General features: G+C 34.7%; 3 protein-coding genes and 1 long non-coding RNA gene across 4 annotated transcripts; 1 reads left to right on the forward strand and 3 right to left on the reverse strand.

The window, feature by feature from the left end:
* Positions 1-2,881: 2,881 nt before the first annotated feature.
* On the forward strand, positions 2,882-5,280 carry LOC125222783 (VQ motif-containing protein 9-like). The gene is made up of 2 exons (XM_048125590.2): positions 2,882-3,984; positions 4,953-5,280. The coding sequence occupies exon 1, from the start codon at positions 3,097-3,099 to the stop codon at positions 3,955-3,957; it is 861 nt and encodes a 286-aa protein (XP_047981547.2). The 5' UTR covers positions 2,882-3,096; the 3' UTR covers positions 3,958-3,984; positions 4,953-5,280.
* A 215-nt stretch (positions 5,281-5,495) lies between these two features.
* On the reverse strand, positions 5,496-8,674 carry LOC125222784 (14-3-3-like protein C). Its single transcript, XM_048125591.2, has 4 exons — positions 8,041-8,674; positions 6,332-6,454; positions 6,070-6,186; positions 5,496-5,840 (listed from the first exon to the last, which is right to left on the reverse strand). Exons 1-4 carry the CDS (start codon positions 8,515-8,517, stop codon positions 5,781-5,783), a joined length of 777 nt encoding a protein of 258 aa, XP_047981548.1. The 5' UTR covers positions 8,518-8,674; the 3' UTR covers positions 5,496-5,780.
* A 1,097-nt stretch (positions 8,675-9,771) lies between these two features.
* LOC125222782 (protein PHOSPHATE-INDUCED 1-like) lies at positions 9,772-10,937 on the reverse strand. The gene has a single exon (XM_048125589.2). It carries the CDS (start codon positions 10,861-10,863, stop codon positions 9,922-9,924), a length of 942 nt encoding a protein of 313 aa, XP_047981546.1. The 5' UTR covers positions 10,864-10,937; the 3' UTR covers positions 9,772-9,921.
* Positions 10,938-14,428: 3,491 nt separating this feature from the next.
* Positions 14,429-15,707, reverse strand: LOC148933672 (uncharacterized). The gene is made up of 2 exons (XR_016130137.1): positions 15,470-15,707; positions 14,429-14,827 (listed from the first exon to the last, which is right to left on the reverse strand). It is a non-coding gene; the product is annotated as an uncharacterized LOC148933672 (long non-coding RNA).
* Positions 15,708-15,930: the final 223 nt, after the last annotated feature.

A 15,930-nucleotide genomic window follows, 5' to 3' on the forward strand; every position in this document is an offset into this window, starting at 1 on the left:
ATTTTAAAAAGTGCATTTAACAAAAATTAAAAAATTGATTTAAACGGTCTATCTCTCTAATTGAGCTCGGTTCAAAGGCAACCATCAACCGCTTGGTTAGTCAACTTATTCAATGACTCAACCAATGAGATTATGCCAAATGACACATTCTCATTGGTTGATAAATTTTTTTAACTAAAATTTATATATCTTAAATATATTACTCCCTCCATCCCGGCTAAGATGACACATTGCTTAACCGGCACGGGGTTTTAGGAATTATTGGTTAAAGTGTTTAATTGGAGAGAGAAAAGGTGAGTGTAAGTATTAAAGTAGAGAGATAAAGAAATATGGATATTTTAATAGGAGTGAGAAAAAGTGGTTGAGTGTATTAATTGGAGAGAGAAAGTTACCAAAAAGGAAAGGTGTCATCTTAGTTGGGACAAACTAAAAAGGAAAACGTGTCATCTTAAGCGGGACAGAGGGAGTAGTATTACAAATTTATAAAAAATTATACTATCAAAATTCATAATTTTTCATCCTTTACGAATAGAGATCGCATATGCCATAGTTTGCACACAAAAAAAATCTCATCTTTTCTCCTCATATAATCCTTCTTCTTTGGTGAAATAAAAAATCTCCTTTTCTCATCTACCAATATTGTAACTTATGTTTTCTATTTATTTATTTTTATAATTTTTAGTTTTCCATTTATTGTGTTTTTTTTTTAATTTTACTACGCAATAATAAATATTTTATATTTTATATAATAATAATAATAATATTTTTAAAAAATATATAAAAATAAATATATAATGGTATGGTTGGGTGATCATTGATAAACTATATAAAAGAATATGATTGGTTTGGATGGATATTGATGACGTGGAAGATGATGTGAAAGAGATAAAAATGAATTAAATATTAAAAGAATAGATGATTGAGTTAGATTGAATGGTTACTGATAAATATAATTTTAAAAAATAAGGTCAGGATTTCGATCTCATCCTATGTAAATAAAGCAAATTATTTGAATCCACAATATGAACTTTAAACCGAAATTTAAAATGATTATATTTTGTGTAAAATATATTTGAATCCACAATATGAACTTTAAACCGAAATTTAGAATGATTATATTTTGTGTAAAATATCAGCCCATTGAGCTTCTGTAATTAATTTGGGTCCATGTTTTAATTTGAATCCATGTTTTAAACCGAAAGCATAGATTTTAAATCATAGATTCGGATCATGTTTTATATCCTTCATAAAATATAGGCTCATTGGGCTCCTCTAATGAATTTTGGCCCAACATGTGAACTGTAATAAGTTTGGCAGAACTCTTATTTTGTAATCATACTCTATTGCTTTTAAGTGATATTCCTCAGAAATCTATGCTTTCTAGAAACATGAAAACCCTAAGCAAGTAGTAGGTTCATTTCATTCCACCGTTCCATTTCATTATATCAAAAAGTCTAGTATGCTCTAATTTTGTTACCTACTAAAGATATTTAGTATATTTACTATTCATCTATGCTTTCTAGAAACTTCTCATTTTTATGGATATTTTTTTACGTGACTCCCGACAAATTATATCAATTTAATAAATTCATATAATCATTTATAAAAAGAAAAAATAATATTCTTATATCATTTTTGAGATAGAAATAATAGATTATCTTTTGACTCAATTATGTCATGATTCCAATTTCCACCGACGGAATGAATTCCGAAGATAAAAATTGATACAATATTAAATGGACATAAAATTGCAAATATTAGAAGTTGAGATAAATTTGATAAAATAACCAAAGATGAAGATAGATTCATAATTAACATTTTCTTAACAACATATTATGAAAGTGTTTAAATTGTGTAAATTTACTATCGATCCTCATGACGATAAAGTTGTAAATTACCTTGTCTAGCCTAATATAAAAGTCGCTAATATAGAATACAAATACTTATTCGAGTCCATTAATTTTAAATTTAAAGAGTAAGAGTAAGGAACGGGATCAATTGTTAACTAATTATCCATCTAAAATTGAGACCAATTTTTAACCATTAGATTAGAAGATTTTATGGTTGATATAATGTCAAGTGTAATATATTTTAAATTTAAATAATTATTAATTAAATTAAAAGAGTATTAATGTCAAATTATATATATAGTAATTATAACTAACTACTCTCTCTCCTCAAAATCATCTCAAATCTTTAAATTTACGTAGCTCTCTCAATTTAAATTATTTTTTCACAAAAAATATATCAAATTAAAGATAATTTAATAAGGATTCCAACGAGATCTCAATTGCATATGTTCCGACGATGTTCGGGTGATGAAATTTGATAAATTATATTTCAATATTCGTACATGTTGATAAGCAGCTTTTATCAACAAATGCAACAAAAAATCTCAATATATTGTAGGCAAAATCTCAATATTATGCATGTTCAATCTCAATAAAAATGTGTTGATATTTTCTTGTCCTGTTGATATTCTAATGTCATATTGTTGATATTTGTAATACACAATGTTGATATAAAAAAAACTCACGAAAATTATCATATGATAACATAATGACGATATTACCCTTTTGTTGATATTTTATCTAATATTTATTGAGATTTGTGAGTTTTAATCTCATCCACTCATTTTAAAATCCAAGGATGGAGAGATTTACACTCACTTTAAAATTCAAGGGTGGAGATTTAGTCTTGATTTTGGATTTACAAGCAAATAGGACTCATAAACATAATTTGTCGCCTTTTGTAAATTAACATTTTAAAAGGTGAAATCAATTTAATAGATTCAGAAAAAGGCCATTATATCGAAAATGGAAAAGAATATAGCTATGGATTATGCCTTTAAAAGCAACCTCAGTCAAAAACCGAAAAAACAATACGTCGGTGGATCCAAAGCCAATCAAGGATAAAAACAACGTACCTCCCACGCAGCGCACAGTACAACACTCACTGCACACTCGCCCCTTCCCGAAGAACACCAAAACCTAATATTCTCTGCGATATTAATTTCGCATTTAGCGACACAGATTCCCCCAAATTCTTCAAATAGAGAGAGAAAAATCGAGTGTTTATGCTGCTACGAAGAAGGAGATGGAAAAAGGAGGATTTCTCGGCGACGATTCATCTTCTTCCGCATCTTACAGTAACAGTGGAAGCAGCAGCTCAGCCAGCAACAGAGATGCCTATCTCAAGCATGTAAGCAGAAATTCCCACAAAATTGCTAAACCTATTCGGAAACCCCTCCCTCCGCCACCCGCGGCGGCGCTACCACCGCCCTCCGTCTCCGCAGTTTCGATTCTGGACCCTAATTCGACCCAATCGCAGCAGCCGCCGGTCTACAACATCAACAAAAACGATTTCCGCGACGTCGTTCAGAAGCTCACCGGCTCGCCGGCGCACGAGCGGTTACCGGCGCCGGCTGCGCCGCCGCAGCCCAGGCCGCCGAGCTCGCGCCTGCAGAGGATTCGCCCCCCTCCCCTCGCTCAAATCGTCAATCGCCCCCAAATTAGCGGCGTCCAGCAGCCGTTGACGCCTCTGCCGCCGCTTCCGTCCGTTCACCCGGCGGCGGAGTCGCCGATTTCCGCCTACATGCGGTTTTTCCAGAGCTCGGCTTCAGCTTCTTCGTCTAATTGGCCTTCTGCTCATCGGCCTGAAGCCCTAATTCCCCAATCCGAGTCGCCGGTCTCTGCATACATGCGTTTTCTGCAGAGCTCATACATTTCCTCTACCGCTCCGCCGCAGCAATCGGCGATTCCACCACCACAGCAGCCGAATTTCGCGGCGTCTTTTGCTTCCATGCCTCCGTTTCCTTCGCTGCCTTTGTCGCCGCTGCCATTTGGGTGCATTCCTTCGCCGAAGTCTCCATACGGAACCCTGTTTTCGCCGACTGCCCAATTGGGATTGCAGCAGCTGCCATTGTCACCGACTCTGCCCCTTTCCAAGGGGATGTGAGAGGATTCTCTAAATGTAACAAAAAAGGTAAGTGATTTAGGGATTCTACAGCTTCTTCTTGTTTAGATTTTGATGGTAGTAATATTATACTTTATGTACATGGTTTTGAGGTATGATAGAGAAAGGAATCGTTGTATTTACAGTGGAAAAATGATTTATTGTTTGTTCTTTACATGAACTGTGAAGGCAAAGGAAGTTAAGGTGTATTTGTCTTTCCCAGTTTACATGTTTGTAGAATCCATTGAATTCAGTTTTAAAATTTCCCTTTTCTCTTCATTTCATTTGTTATGGATTTCTTTTCTAGAATTTTTAGTTTTACTATGAGCTACTTCATGAATGTAGATAATGGAACATAACATACATAAGGTTGGGGTGATTTCATTGAGTAATGGTTATCTATTGTTTGTATAGGATTTACAGAATTATTTCTTCAGACATTGCAAAATATCTGTAAATGCATTGCTAGAGTTCAATGAACATGTAGAATTTACTGAATTTCATGACTTGGCTGTCAAAGTGTTGCAAGTAATTCAAAGAGTTTGCAACTTTTTGTAGTCATGCTTGTTGATGAACATTATGAAACACCATTTCTTGTAGAGGCTAGAGAGTCAGAAGCCTTTCATTCAATGGTTACATGAGTTACATGTCCACTCGTTTCCTAACTATTAGGAAATTCAAGTAGTATATGCGTAGAGTTTAGTGGACCTTCCATTTTTGTTAGAAGAACAGTTACAAGCTTCAGTGATTATATGCTTGATGTAATATAAATATAAAGGGTTTGGAGTATGATACTAGTGTAAATTTTTGTTGTGGGACTTAGTTTAGATGAACAATATTGACGTAATTCTTTGATCTGAACCACTTATAATGTATATTTTGAAGAGACCATGTCTAGGTGGTCTTTTCATGGGAGTCTTTAGCATTACAATAAATCTTTGATTAATCACTTCTAGCTAGTTATAAGACTGCCACATTTGTTGTTGGGATGTCTTCAGATTGGCAATAGCTGCCCCAAAGGGGAGCTCTGGCTTGCACCTTTTCGCATAAGAGTGGTGATGTAAATTAGATTATGGAGTATGAGAAGTGGCTTGGTACCGGTCGGTTGAGGAGGCTGTGGGATGGGTAATTGTTGCAAAGCAAAGGGGGGCTCAACTCATCAGGCCCATACTATTTGCTAGGAAACTCATGTAAATGCAGAATCTGCAATGGCCTATGTAGTAGTGTGAGAAATCTGTATATACAAATATCTTTGTTTTAGATAGTCAGATGGAACAAATGTGTATGAAATCTGATTGCGTTACTAGTTTAAACTTTAGTTTCGCCTCTGTTTTGTTTATTTTTTGTTTTCTAAATCCATTCTAGCTTGCAGAGTTTGAAAAACTCATTCACTACACAGTAATGTACATGTATATTTCATTCTGATTTTGCAATGTTACGCTTTTTTTGGATGGAAAAGAGTTAGATTATGCGAGTATTGATTGGACTGAAATCTGGCCATATTTATCAGGCAAAGCTACAGCTCTCCTGGGGCTAACGTGAACAATTAAGATCTCACGTTTTATTTCACATCGCAGGACATAACATAATTTTGCAAGAAATAAGCCAATTTGATATAGCCTCCTGCAAAATATGATGTCTAACAAGTGGAGTATTTGTTTAAAAGTCGAAACAAAGACATTGGCATAATTAGATAGTAGGCGAACAAATGGCACTATTCAGTAGCAATAACATGAAGACCTATATAAGACCCGGAAAAAAATGCCAGGCTTTTAAAACAGAGGATTAAATGGGCAAAAAAGAAATAGAAGTGAAGACTCTCATCCTCATTGTGGAGCTGCTTCCTCAGGTTTAGGATCTTCCTTAATATCATCGGCTCCTTCGTCCTGCATCAAACTCCAATAATCACTATACAGATTTGCACTCAATTTTATGTATATTGCAACTTGGTAATTGGCAAATTACCAAAGATAATTAGCCAGTTTCAAATTGTGTGGGTAATTGTGCATGAATTGGAAATGTTTACCATTTCTGGTAAAAAGTGTGATACCTCATCAGAACTATAAATAAGATAAGAATATGATTGTTGATTGAGGAATTTAGAGGAAACAATACCTGCATGTCAGAGGTCCACAAGGTGAGGTTGTCTCGAAGAAGTTGCATGATCAAAGTGCTATCTTTGTAGGACTCCTCGCCAAGGGTATCCAACTCAGCAATGGCCTGGTCGAAGGCCTGAGAGTCATACAATGGGACTTAATATGCGTAGACAGTATGTATTTATGCAAGTATACGATCATCACAGAAGATAACTACAGACTCACAGACTTGTATCACACCGACAAAAGAAATACTATATGTCAATTGTCAAAAAATTTACCTGTTTGGCAAGGTCACAAGCACGGTCAGGAGAGTTCAAGATCTCATAGTAGAAAACAGAGAAGTTCAGTGCCAATCCTAACCGAATTGGATGTGTAGGAGCAAGCTCTGTGTTAGCAATGTCCTGCGAAGAGCATATCATAAGAAATAAACTTAGGATCTCTGCAGAAATTGGAAAGAGATAAATAAATATTGCTATTACTATATAGACGACATAACCATTTCAATCTACTGCTGAACTATTATGAACAGTCAATCCAGTTGAACTGAATGCCACATCACATTTGACAAAACGTTTATAACATACACCAAGACAAAACAAGGTAAAAAGCATAATGTTTTCATCTCAAAGCACTACGGATAAATGTGTACCTGTCTAGACTATTTTATTTTACTAGAAACTCTTTATACAGAAAAAACAGAGCAGAAACTGCCTTAAGATGATCGATGAAAATCACAGGTTCAGCTTACTGATTGAAACACAAAACACCCAAAAGTTCATAAGCTACCAGGAAGTTTGGGATTATACAGTCTCATTTGAGAAGTACGAAATGAAATGCACTATTTAGTATTTCATCCGTCCCACAAAAAATGTCATACTTTCCTTTTTAGTTTGTCCCACAAAAGATGTCACATTTCCATTTTTGGAAAAAGTTTTCTCTCACATTAATATAAAAATTATATTTTCTCTCCATTTAACACACAAAACAAAACCTCCTAAAATCTCGTGCCATCCCACAAGTGTGACATCTTTTGTGGGACGGAGGGGAACTTCCACAAATAAAATATCAGAGCAACCATGTTTTGCAATCAATATTTCAATCACTGATATGTTTACTTAATGAATATGACATCTCACAGTTCCACGCAGATTATAATCATGAGATTTTATCTAAATTCATAGAGTATTTGCAAATTTGAGCCAACTGTGATCAACCATTCTTCACTAACTTCTATGTCAGAAATCAGCCTTGCTTAGATTTCTAGCCAGAGAAAAGAACAGCATAGCCAGCATTGTAATTTACAATCAGCCTAACGGATGCACTATAACGTTCACCAGACCAGACAAACTTGATGTCTCTTTTTGTGATGGCCTAGTTAAGTGGGAGTGACCACGGTTGTTTGGGTCTCGTTCTTCACTTCATCCTTAGAAATTCACCTAGGGGCAATGAACCATCACCTCAATGAGGAGTTAAGGTCTTGGAAGCTCTAATCACAGAGTATTATTAGAGAATACTGCTCCAATTCCAACTTAATGAATTGAAATTTACAATCCAAACTATGACAGGTTTGGCATGTCCACTAATAAGCACTTGTTTGTTTCACATACAGGTTAGTCTGCTATGATGCTAATAGCTCTTTGATTTTCCTATGCCCATTCCATCCTTATCCACAAGTAAGATGCTAGTTTCTTTTAATCAAAATGACAAGAAATGGCCAAGCATACATCTTCAGTGGGTGGTTACGTTCTTACTAAAGAGTTATACCAATTAGACATCAAAATTGCGGCAATTAACGACTATACCACGATTAACATAGAAGAACAAGAAAATCAACGATATGCGTAGGTGTAGAAATCAGTGTGGTATACATAGCAAATCTGCACCTGATCTAGGCAACAAAACATTGACCAAAAAAGCGGTGAAGAAATTGAAAAAAGCGTAGGAGTAGTTGTATAATAATACAAGTGGAGTAAATAGAGAACCAAACCTGAGCAGCCTTATAAGCGTTGAGAGTGCTCTCAGCAGCGTCTTTCCTCTCAGCAGCAGTCTTAAACTCAGCCAGATACCTATGGTAATCGCCTTTCATCTTCAGGTAGAAAACCTTCGAATCGCCGTTTCCGGCGGAAGGAATGAGGCGATCGTCGAGCAGCTTGAGGATTCCCTCGCAGACTTTGGAGAGCTCGGCCTCGATCTTAGATCTGTAGTCCTTGATGGTGGCGACGTGGTCCTGATTGCCTCGGGACTCCTCCTTCTGCTCGATGGAGGAGATGATCCGCCAGGAGGCGCGGCGCGCGCCGATGACGTTCTTATAGGCGACGGAGAGGAGGTTGCGCTCCTCGACGGAGAGCTCCTCCTTGTCCTCGAGCGAGGCGGAGACCGTCTCCATGTACTCCACCATCTCCTCGTAGCGCTCGGCCTGCTCGGCCAGCTTGGCCATGTAGACATTCTCCTCGCGCGGCGCCATGGATGGATTTGGATTTGGATTTGGATTCGGATTTGGTGTGTGCTTGTTCTCGATCTGGATCGCGTTGTGTGAGGGGAAAGAGAGAGAGTGTGTGTGTGTGTGTGTGAGAGAGAGAGAGAGAGAGAGAGGAAAGAATAAATGGAAAAGAGGGGGAAGTGGTTTTGATTTTTGAAATGAGAGGAATAGAGGGTATTTAGGATTTTCGTGAGCTGTAGGCGACACACACACACACACAAAGTCTTGTGTAATTTTATTACTGTATAATTTCTGGAGTATAAATTATGTTTGATATGATTGACATTTTTTTTTTTAAATATCAAAACTAGACATTATTGATCAATTTTTTCGACAAATTGACAAAACTGATCAGTTATCAATTTTGAATACCACATTAGATCAATTTTAATCTTGTAAGATCTAATTTGATTTAGTTACATTGGTATATGCATTAGATTTCAATTGGATTAACTTGATAAAAGTATTATTATGAATTTGGGATCCAAATTTAAAATAATAGTCTAATGGTATATACCTCAGAATTTTATTCTTATTTCATTTGAACATGATAAAAGTATTGTTTTAAGCATTTGGATTAATTTGTTTACTCCTTAGTATCTTTTTAATTCCTCTATAAATATAATTTCATCTGCGCACCTGACATCTGAATTATGAGTTGATTGTTCAATGTAAGCAAGAAAATATTAGGAATGATACTAATTCATTTCATTATATTCTCATATTTATTCCTTAATATCACTTGAATTCAAAAATCTTACTCCATCCGTCGGCAACTTTGCGAACGTTACAGAGACTACAATCACTACTAAGTAAGAGAATGGAATGGAATTATACTAATTCATTTTCATTATATATTCTCATATATATTCCTTAGATATCATTTGAATTCCTCGTCAAATATTACTACATCCGTCCACAATTATGAGACTATTGTTCATTGCGAAAACTAAAAAAGAGAATGAAATAGAATGAGGAGTACTATTTCATTTTTATTATATTCTCATATTTATTCAATTTATTCCTTATCCCATTTTAACATATCAAGAATGGTCTTAGTAATAGTAATAGATAAAGTTAGTACACGAAAGCCCATATTGTTACAAAAGCCCATGAATACCTTCCAACACCCATACTGCAGTACGAATTGGGCCCATGTTCTTATCAAATTTCGAAAATCAATACGGAGTAATCAATTAAAATATACTACTCCTACTAATAATTAAAAAGTCGAAAATATACCTCAACCAATGAATATATAACTCTTTTCTCATAATATGATAATAATAAAGCAAACCAAATCCATTTGCTTTACATGAAACAAATAAAATGAATAAATGAATTTCACTACTAAATTTTTCAACTGTATATTCCTAAATACCAAAATTATTAAACGAGAGTAGAGCATTTGGAGGTGGAAGGATCATAAATCGCAGGAAGCACATATTTCCTGCCGTTAGCACCATGCGCATTATAGCTCGCACCACTCGTCTTCTCCACCAGCAAATCTCCGGCATAGCCAGGATACGCACCCTTAGCGTACACGCCAGGGCACGCCGTCGCGGCTTCCAGCGGCGCATCGGCTGTTCCTTGATAGAATCCGTTTCCGAACGGATTCGTCGCGGTTCCGGCCAAAAGCGACGCCAAATTGATCACCATTCCGTCCACGCCGACGTCGTTGTTCGGAGCAATCAACGGCGAGGTCTGTGGACCGTAGATCGGCTGGTGGAACGGCCACGCGCAGTAGCCGGCGCACTGTGTCGCCGAGTTCCCCACCCAAATGTAGGCGAATTTCTGATTTTTCCCCTTCACGGCCACCGATTTCGATCCGTGAGTACCGCACCGGTTTTGGCAGAATCCGTCGACGGCGACGTCCGACGCCGTTAGCACGACGTTGATCGCGTTCATCTTCTCGCCTTTGGACGCCAGATCTACGAGCTGGTTCTGAGTGAGAGATTTTCCGATCGAGTATGAATCGTCGAGGATTTGCTTGTTGAGGTAGAGAGAGAGTGACGGCTTTCTCGCTGAAGCGAGATGGTAGTACTTCTCTGTGGTTTTCCACCACGCCGCGACGGAGGGCTGCGATTGCGACGGAGAGGAAGGGGAGAGGGAGGTGATGAAATCGGCGACGATTGCGCGCTGAGAAGGCGTGAATTTGCCGTACCAAATTAGGTTAACGGAGATTCTGCCCTGTAGAAGAGCGCCTTTGTGGTATTTCAGCAGCTGAGTTTGAACATCTTCAACTAGAGAATTGGGGGTTGCTCGTGATGCAATGCAGACATTCAAGAGAGAGATAACAGCAAACAATTTGAAAATGGTGGAAAACGCCATTTCAATTTTGAGCTTTACTGCTTTGTGTTTTGAGATTGAATAGAGAGATTGGTGAGGAGGTGAGGAATGAAGAAGGTGGACAAGGGTATTTATACAAAGGGGGAAACACGGTTTGGGTGGGAAAAATGAGTGCCGTTGCTATTTGGAAACGCTGCTTTGTTTTTATTAGCTAACAACAAAACATATACAGCTCTAATCCAACCAACATTACAGCTTATAAATCTATTATTATAATAATAATAATAATATATATCACTATTATTAAAATATTTCATCATGTAATATTAGTGTTACAGCTAGATCGCATATATCCTCTGCCACAGCTTATACTATATAAATTTGAACATGGCATCTTTTTTTTCAAATTTTGTCATGTTTCTGCATTATAGGGACAATCCTTTTCAAATGTTTAGTAGTGCAATATATTATTATACGAGTTAGATTTTGTGACTTTGAAATATGAAAAAGGTATTGTTGTGCTAAATATTGTGTTGATTGTAATCAAATTTTTTATGTGGCCAATTTATGGAAGTCACTTTTATAAAAGTGGTTGAAAGAGAAGATATCAAAACCGCCCCAATATTAGTAATTTAGGGCCAACACGCTTACATAATTAGTAATTATGACATATTTTGACATTAATATTATTTCAACTGTCGCACAATAAAAATTGGGCATTAGTCATTACGATATAGACCTGTCCAATGCTAATTTGCTACGCGTTTTGTGGAAATATTATTATTGTTATAATTATTATTATTATTGTTAATGATCAAATTCTATTTTAGTTATAATGGTTTCAATAAATATATTTATAAAAGAAATGATATGCTATATATATTTAGCATTATATGTAAGACATAATTGGTGTTGTTTGTTTTATTTTATAAATTTTACAAAAAAAAAGTTGGATTTGTTATTTTAAAGTTATAAATAAAAAGAACAAAGTGAGTTCTATTAATATATTAAAATAAAACATGAATCAAATAAGCTTAAACGTGCCTTACATAGCGTTACTTCAACGTAATATAATGGGGTTACATTTAATTGTCTCTAATATTTTGTTAATTTTCATAGCATTTACAAGATGCTTTTGGCTCTAACATAGTAATCCTAGTATTAGTCACCAAACTATTAGGACTATCGTGTTATGCTGAAATAAATTGAGGGAATAAAAGAAAGATTATAGGAAGGAAAATACAATTTTTATGAGTATTTTTTTGTATTTTTATTTTATTCACTTTGTCATACCAAATAAATGAATAGAATAAAATATATACCAAAATATACCTTATTTCTAAAATCAAATGGGGTCGATGCACCTAAACTTCATGCTCAAGCTTTGATGGCTTAGCAATGCATACTTGTCTAACTTGGTGAAAATTATTTAGTACTAAGCTATTCGTCCTTAAAAGTAATTAAATAAAATGGTCGAAAGAAAAATGTGTCTTTTTGGGGAGGGATGATTTTTTAATTAATTATTTATTGATTGAGATTATATTATAGGCTCCAAATTACTACAATTACGAGTGTGTCACCAACAAAATAATTTCAAAACAAAAAAAAAAATTCTGCTTATATCCTAGTAGGAGTAATATAGTACTATGACTTTATAGCATATAAAAACTATACTACTATTATTTCATGGGAAAGGGGCTGGTGTGTATAAAACACAGAATTTTGAATATAAAACGCATGTCATTGATTTCATATGGGTTACTTGTTTTCTTATGTTTTTTTAGGGATATTGACATTTAATATTATGAAACTTTCAAAAAGTTGAGTTTTTCCCACGAATCTTAAAATTGGCAAATAATATCACGAACTTTACCTCGGTTTTGTTTTTTTCCACGAATGAAAAAATTAATGTTATTTTAATAGATTGAAGAACAATTTTGGAGAGAGTGCTTCAAGAAAATCTATCTTCAAAGATTGAAAAACTTGAAGCTCTCAAAATTGTTGTCGAGAAAGTACGAAAAAAAAATCTGTATCATAATATTATTTGGGGAATTTTTTCATTCGTGGAAAAAAACAAACCCTGGATAAAGTTCGTGATATTATTTGGCAATTTCAAAGTTCGTGGAAAAAACCCAACTTCTTGAAATTTTATGATATTAGATGTTAATATTCCTTTTTTTTTATTATTACTGAAAAGCACAAGCACACTATTGCAGCCATTTTCACAATTATATAATATAATATACATGCCATCTTTATTTTTTTCTTTCATGGTTAATAATTTATATAAGTAATGTTTTTAAGACGACTAACTAATACTCCGTCCGTTCCCCATCTATACTATACTTAAAAGCTCGGTTTTTTTGGGGGAAAATCAAAAGGAATTCCTCCCTATTTTCAAATTTCTGATTTGGGGGGAAAGTTAATAATGTCATCCGCCAATCTATACTATATTTAAAAGCTCGGTTTTATTGGAGGAAAATCAAAGGGAATTCCCTCCTGTTTTCAAATTTCCGATTCGGGGGAAAGTTAATATTGTCATCTGCCAATTTTTTTAAGCGTTACAATCGGGTTTCCCCCCAAAAAAGGGAGGGTTTTCCCCCCCAAAGAAAAGCGCGGTTTTCCCACCTTCATAATAGAAACTTCTCTATAAATACCAGTTGCCATTGCAAACAATGCTCTTGCCGCAGGTTCTTATTTCTCTCTCTACTCTCTTATTGTTGCTTTTATATCTCTTTTATTCTTCTTATTTTCTTTTAATCCGAATAACGTTGTTCATTTAACCATTTCTTATTTTGCATATAATAAAGGTAATATATGTGTGTTTTCACGTTTTTGTTTTAGTGTTTTCTTATTTTCTTTTAATCCTTCGTTAAACGCTGATGATTTTTTGTTTTGCAAATTATAAAGGTGAAATCTCTGTTGTTTCATTATTTCTGTTTTAGTATTGTTTTGTTTTTGTTTTTTTTCATTAGTTCATTAATTTCTGATGGTTTCTTATTTTGCAGATTGTAAAGGTGAAATATTTGTTGTTTCATTGTGTGTGTTTTAGTATTTTGATTAGTTGATTTTACGCTGATGATATTTTATTTTGCAGATTATAAAGGTGAGATCTTTGTTGTTCCATTCTTTGTATTTTACTATTGTTTCCTCTTCGTTTTTTTAAAAAAAAATTATTTTATTATTTTAATAATATCTTCGTTTCTTTTGCAGTAATCGTCTTTAAGTTTTAGGCAGTTGTTCGCCATTGTCCAGTGTGGTTTTTGCAGGAAGAGCTGATAACGATTTGACGGAGAGACAGTTTGAAGAGTGAAGGTGGAGATGGTTGAACAGGCGAAAACGTAGTTTAAGTTTGGAAGATGGCTCTGACAGTTGATTAACTGTGTAAAGTTGTTACCCTGTGTATATAGGGCAAATAAATAGTGGAATAGTGAGTATCAGTTGTACAGTTTTTGGAATGTTGAATAATGATTTGAAGTTCAAATAATAAAATAACAATGTTTTTGTCATGCATATTATTTTATTTTATTATTGAGTGATTAGTATCTGTATCTTTGTGTAATAAAGCAGTTGTATAATATGTGGAATGTTGAATAATGAGTGGACGTTCAAATAATAATATTCGAATAACATTGAATTTGTTATGCATATTTGTATTTGTTAATACACACAAAACTCTGGGTTTAGTAGTCTATGAGGGTAGGGTGTAGCACCTACTTATTGGTATGAGTTATAACCTTAGGATAGTGTTCATGTCACACCCCAACCCTTATGACTTATGCACTTACTATAAATAATTTCAAAACTCAACCTTTGTCAAGTACATATTTCAAAACATTCTAAACCATAGTGGGACCCTCTCACCACTCTATATACTATATATTTATCTGTATGCAAAAAAATGAGGAGGAGGAGAAGGTTGTCAAAACGCGTCAGTCGCCGACCCTGATAACATGTTGAGTTCCTATGACCCACGTCAATCAAAAACGTCACTGATATCTTATTCCTGAAAAAATATTAGTGGTTTATATGAGCCACAACTCAGTGTATATAAATTTTACCTTTAATTCCACAACCCAAACAATCAATTATATTCTTTAACCAATATATATACCTAATAATCAACAAAATAAAAAAATGATTCCATATAGATATGGATATGCCACTCTGTTCAGTTTATTATTCTGTGATAGTTCAAGACTGGTATCTGCCCGGGATTTCCAATATGCCAGTATGATTTGACCCGAAGGTCCCACTATGATTTGACCCGTAGGTCCCACTGTGAATTGACCCGAAGGTCCCAATATGATTGACACGAAGGTCCCATTATGTCCACTGTGATTTCAGATCCAGGACAAGACTATCACAGATCCTCTTTAATCCAATGATTCAGTTAATTTAAATGCCTTATGCAAAACATATCAATTGCATCAATTACATATCCATGTATTCCATCAATTAACTCCAATATCATATATAAACATATCTATTACACAAATTACATATCCATATCATATTCCACCCTCAGTATCAAATAACACATAACCACTTCAATCTCACATCATATAATTCAATTATTCACTTCAATTTAACACATAGTAATCAATCACATAAAATATGTAAAATTAAAAGTGTGATTTATACATACCTCATTGTGAAGATAATCATCTACGACCCTCTGACCATTTCTTTCCTTGTTTTTTTTGTTCTCCACCTTCCCTCCAAATGCATTATTCTTAATCTTACTCTCCGAACCTCCTTCCTCCTTTTCGTTTTTCCAAATAAAATTCCCCTCGTAACACAATATTTGTGGGTATATATTTTAGTACATGGGTCGGTTTTTGCTTCCCCTTCCCCTTGATAAAAGAACTAAATTTATATAAGCAACTTTTCCTAGATTTTTAAGCATAATAGTTCAAATATGGCCACGTATATGTTATATCATCAAAACCGATCCAGTTTGTTTAATTATTATTATTAGTTGCATGACTCGTATAAATGTGTTGCATGCAATCTTATAGTTTGACACGTAGAAGTATAGTATGCAATATTAAATTAATACAACACTATCCCTTTCCTTATTTCTTTTATAATATAGGATAGTGTGTA

The sequence above is a fragment of the Salvia hispanica genome, chromosome 1 (assembly GCF_029641045.1).
Source record: "Salvia hispanica isolate PSC_SH4W2 chromosome 1, Shi_PSC_v1, whole genome shotgun sequence".
Classification (NCBI taxonomy): Eukaryota; Viridiplantae; Streptophyta; class Magnoliopsida; order Lamiales; family Lamiaceae; genus Salvia; species Salvia hispanica.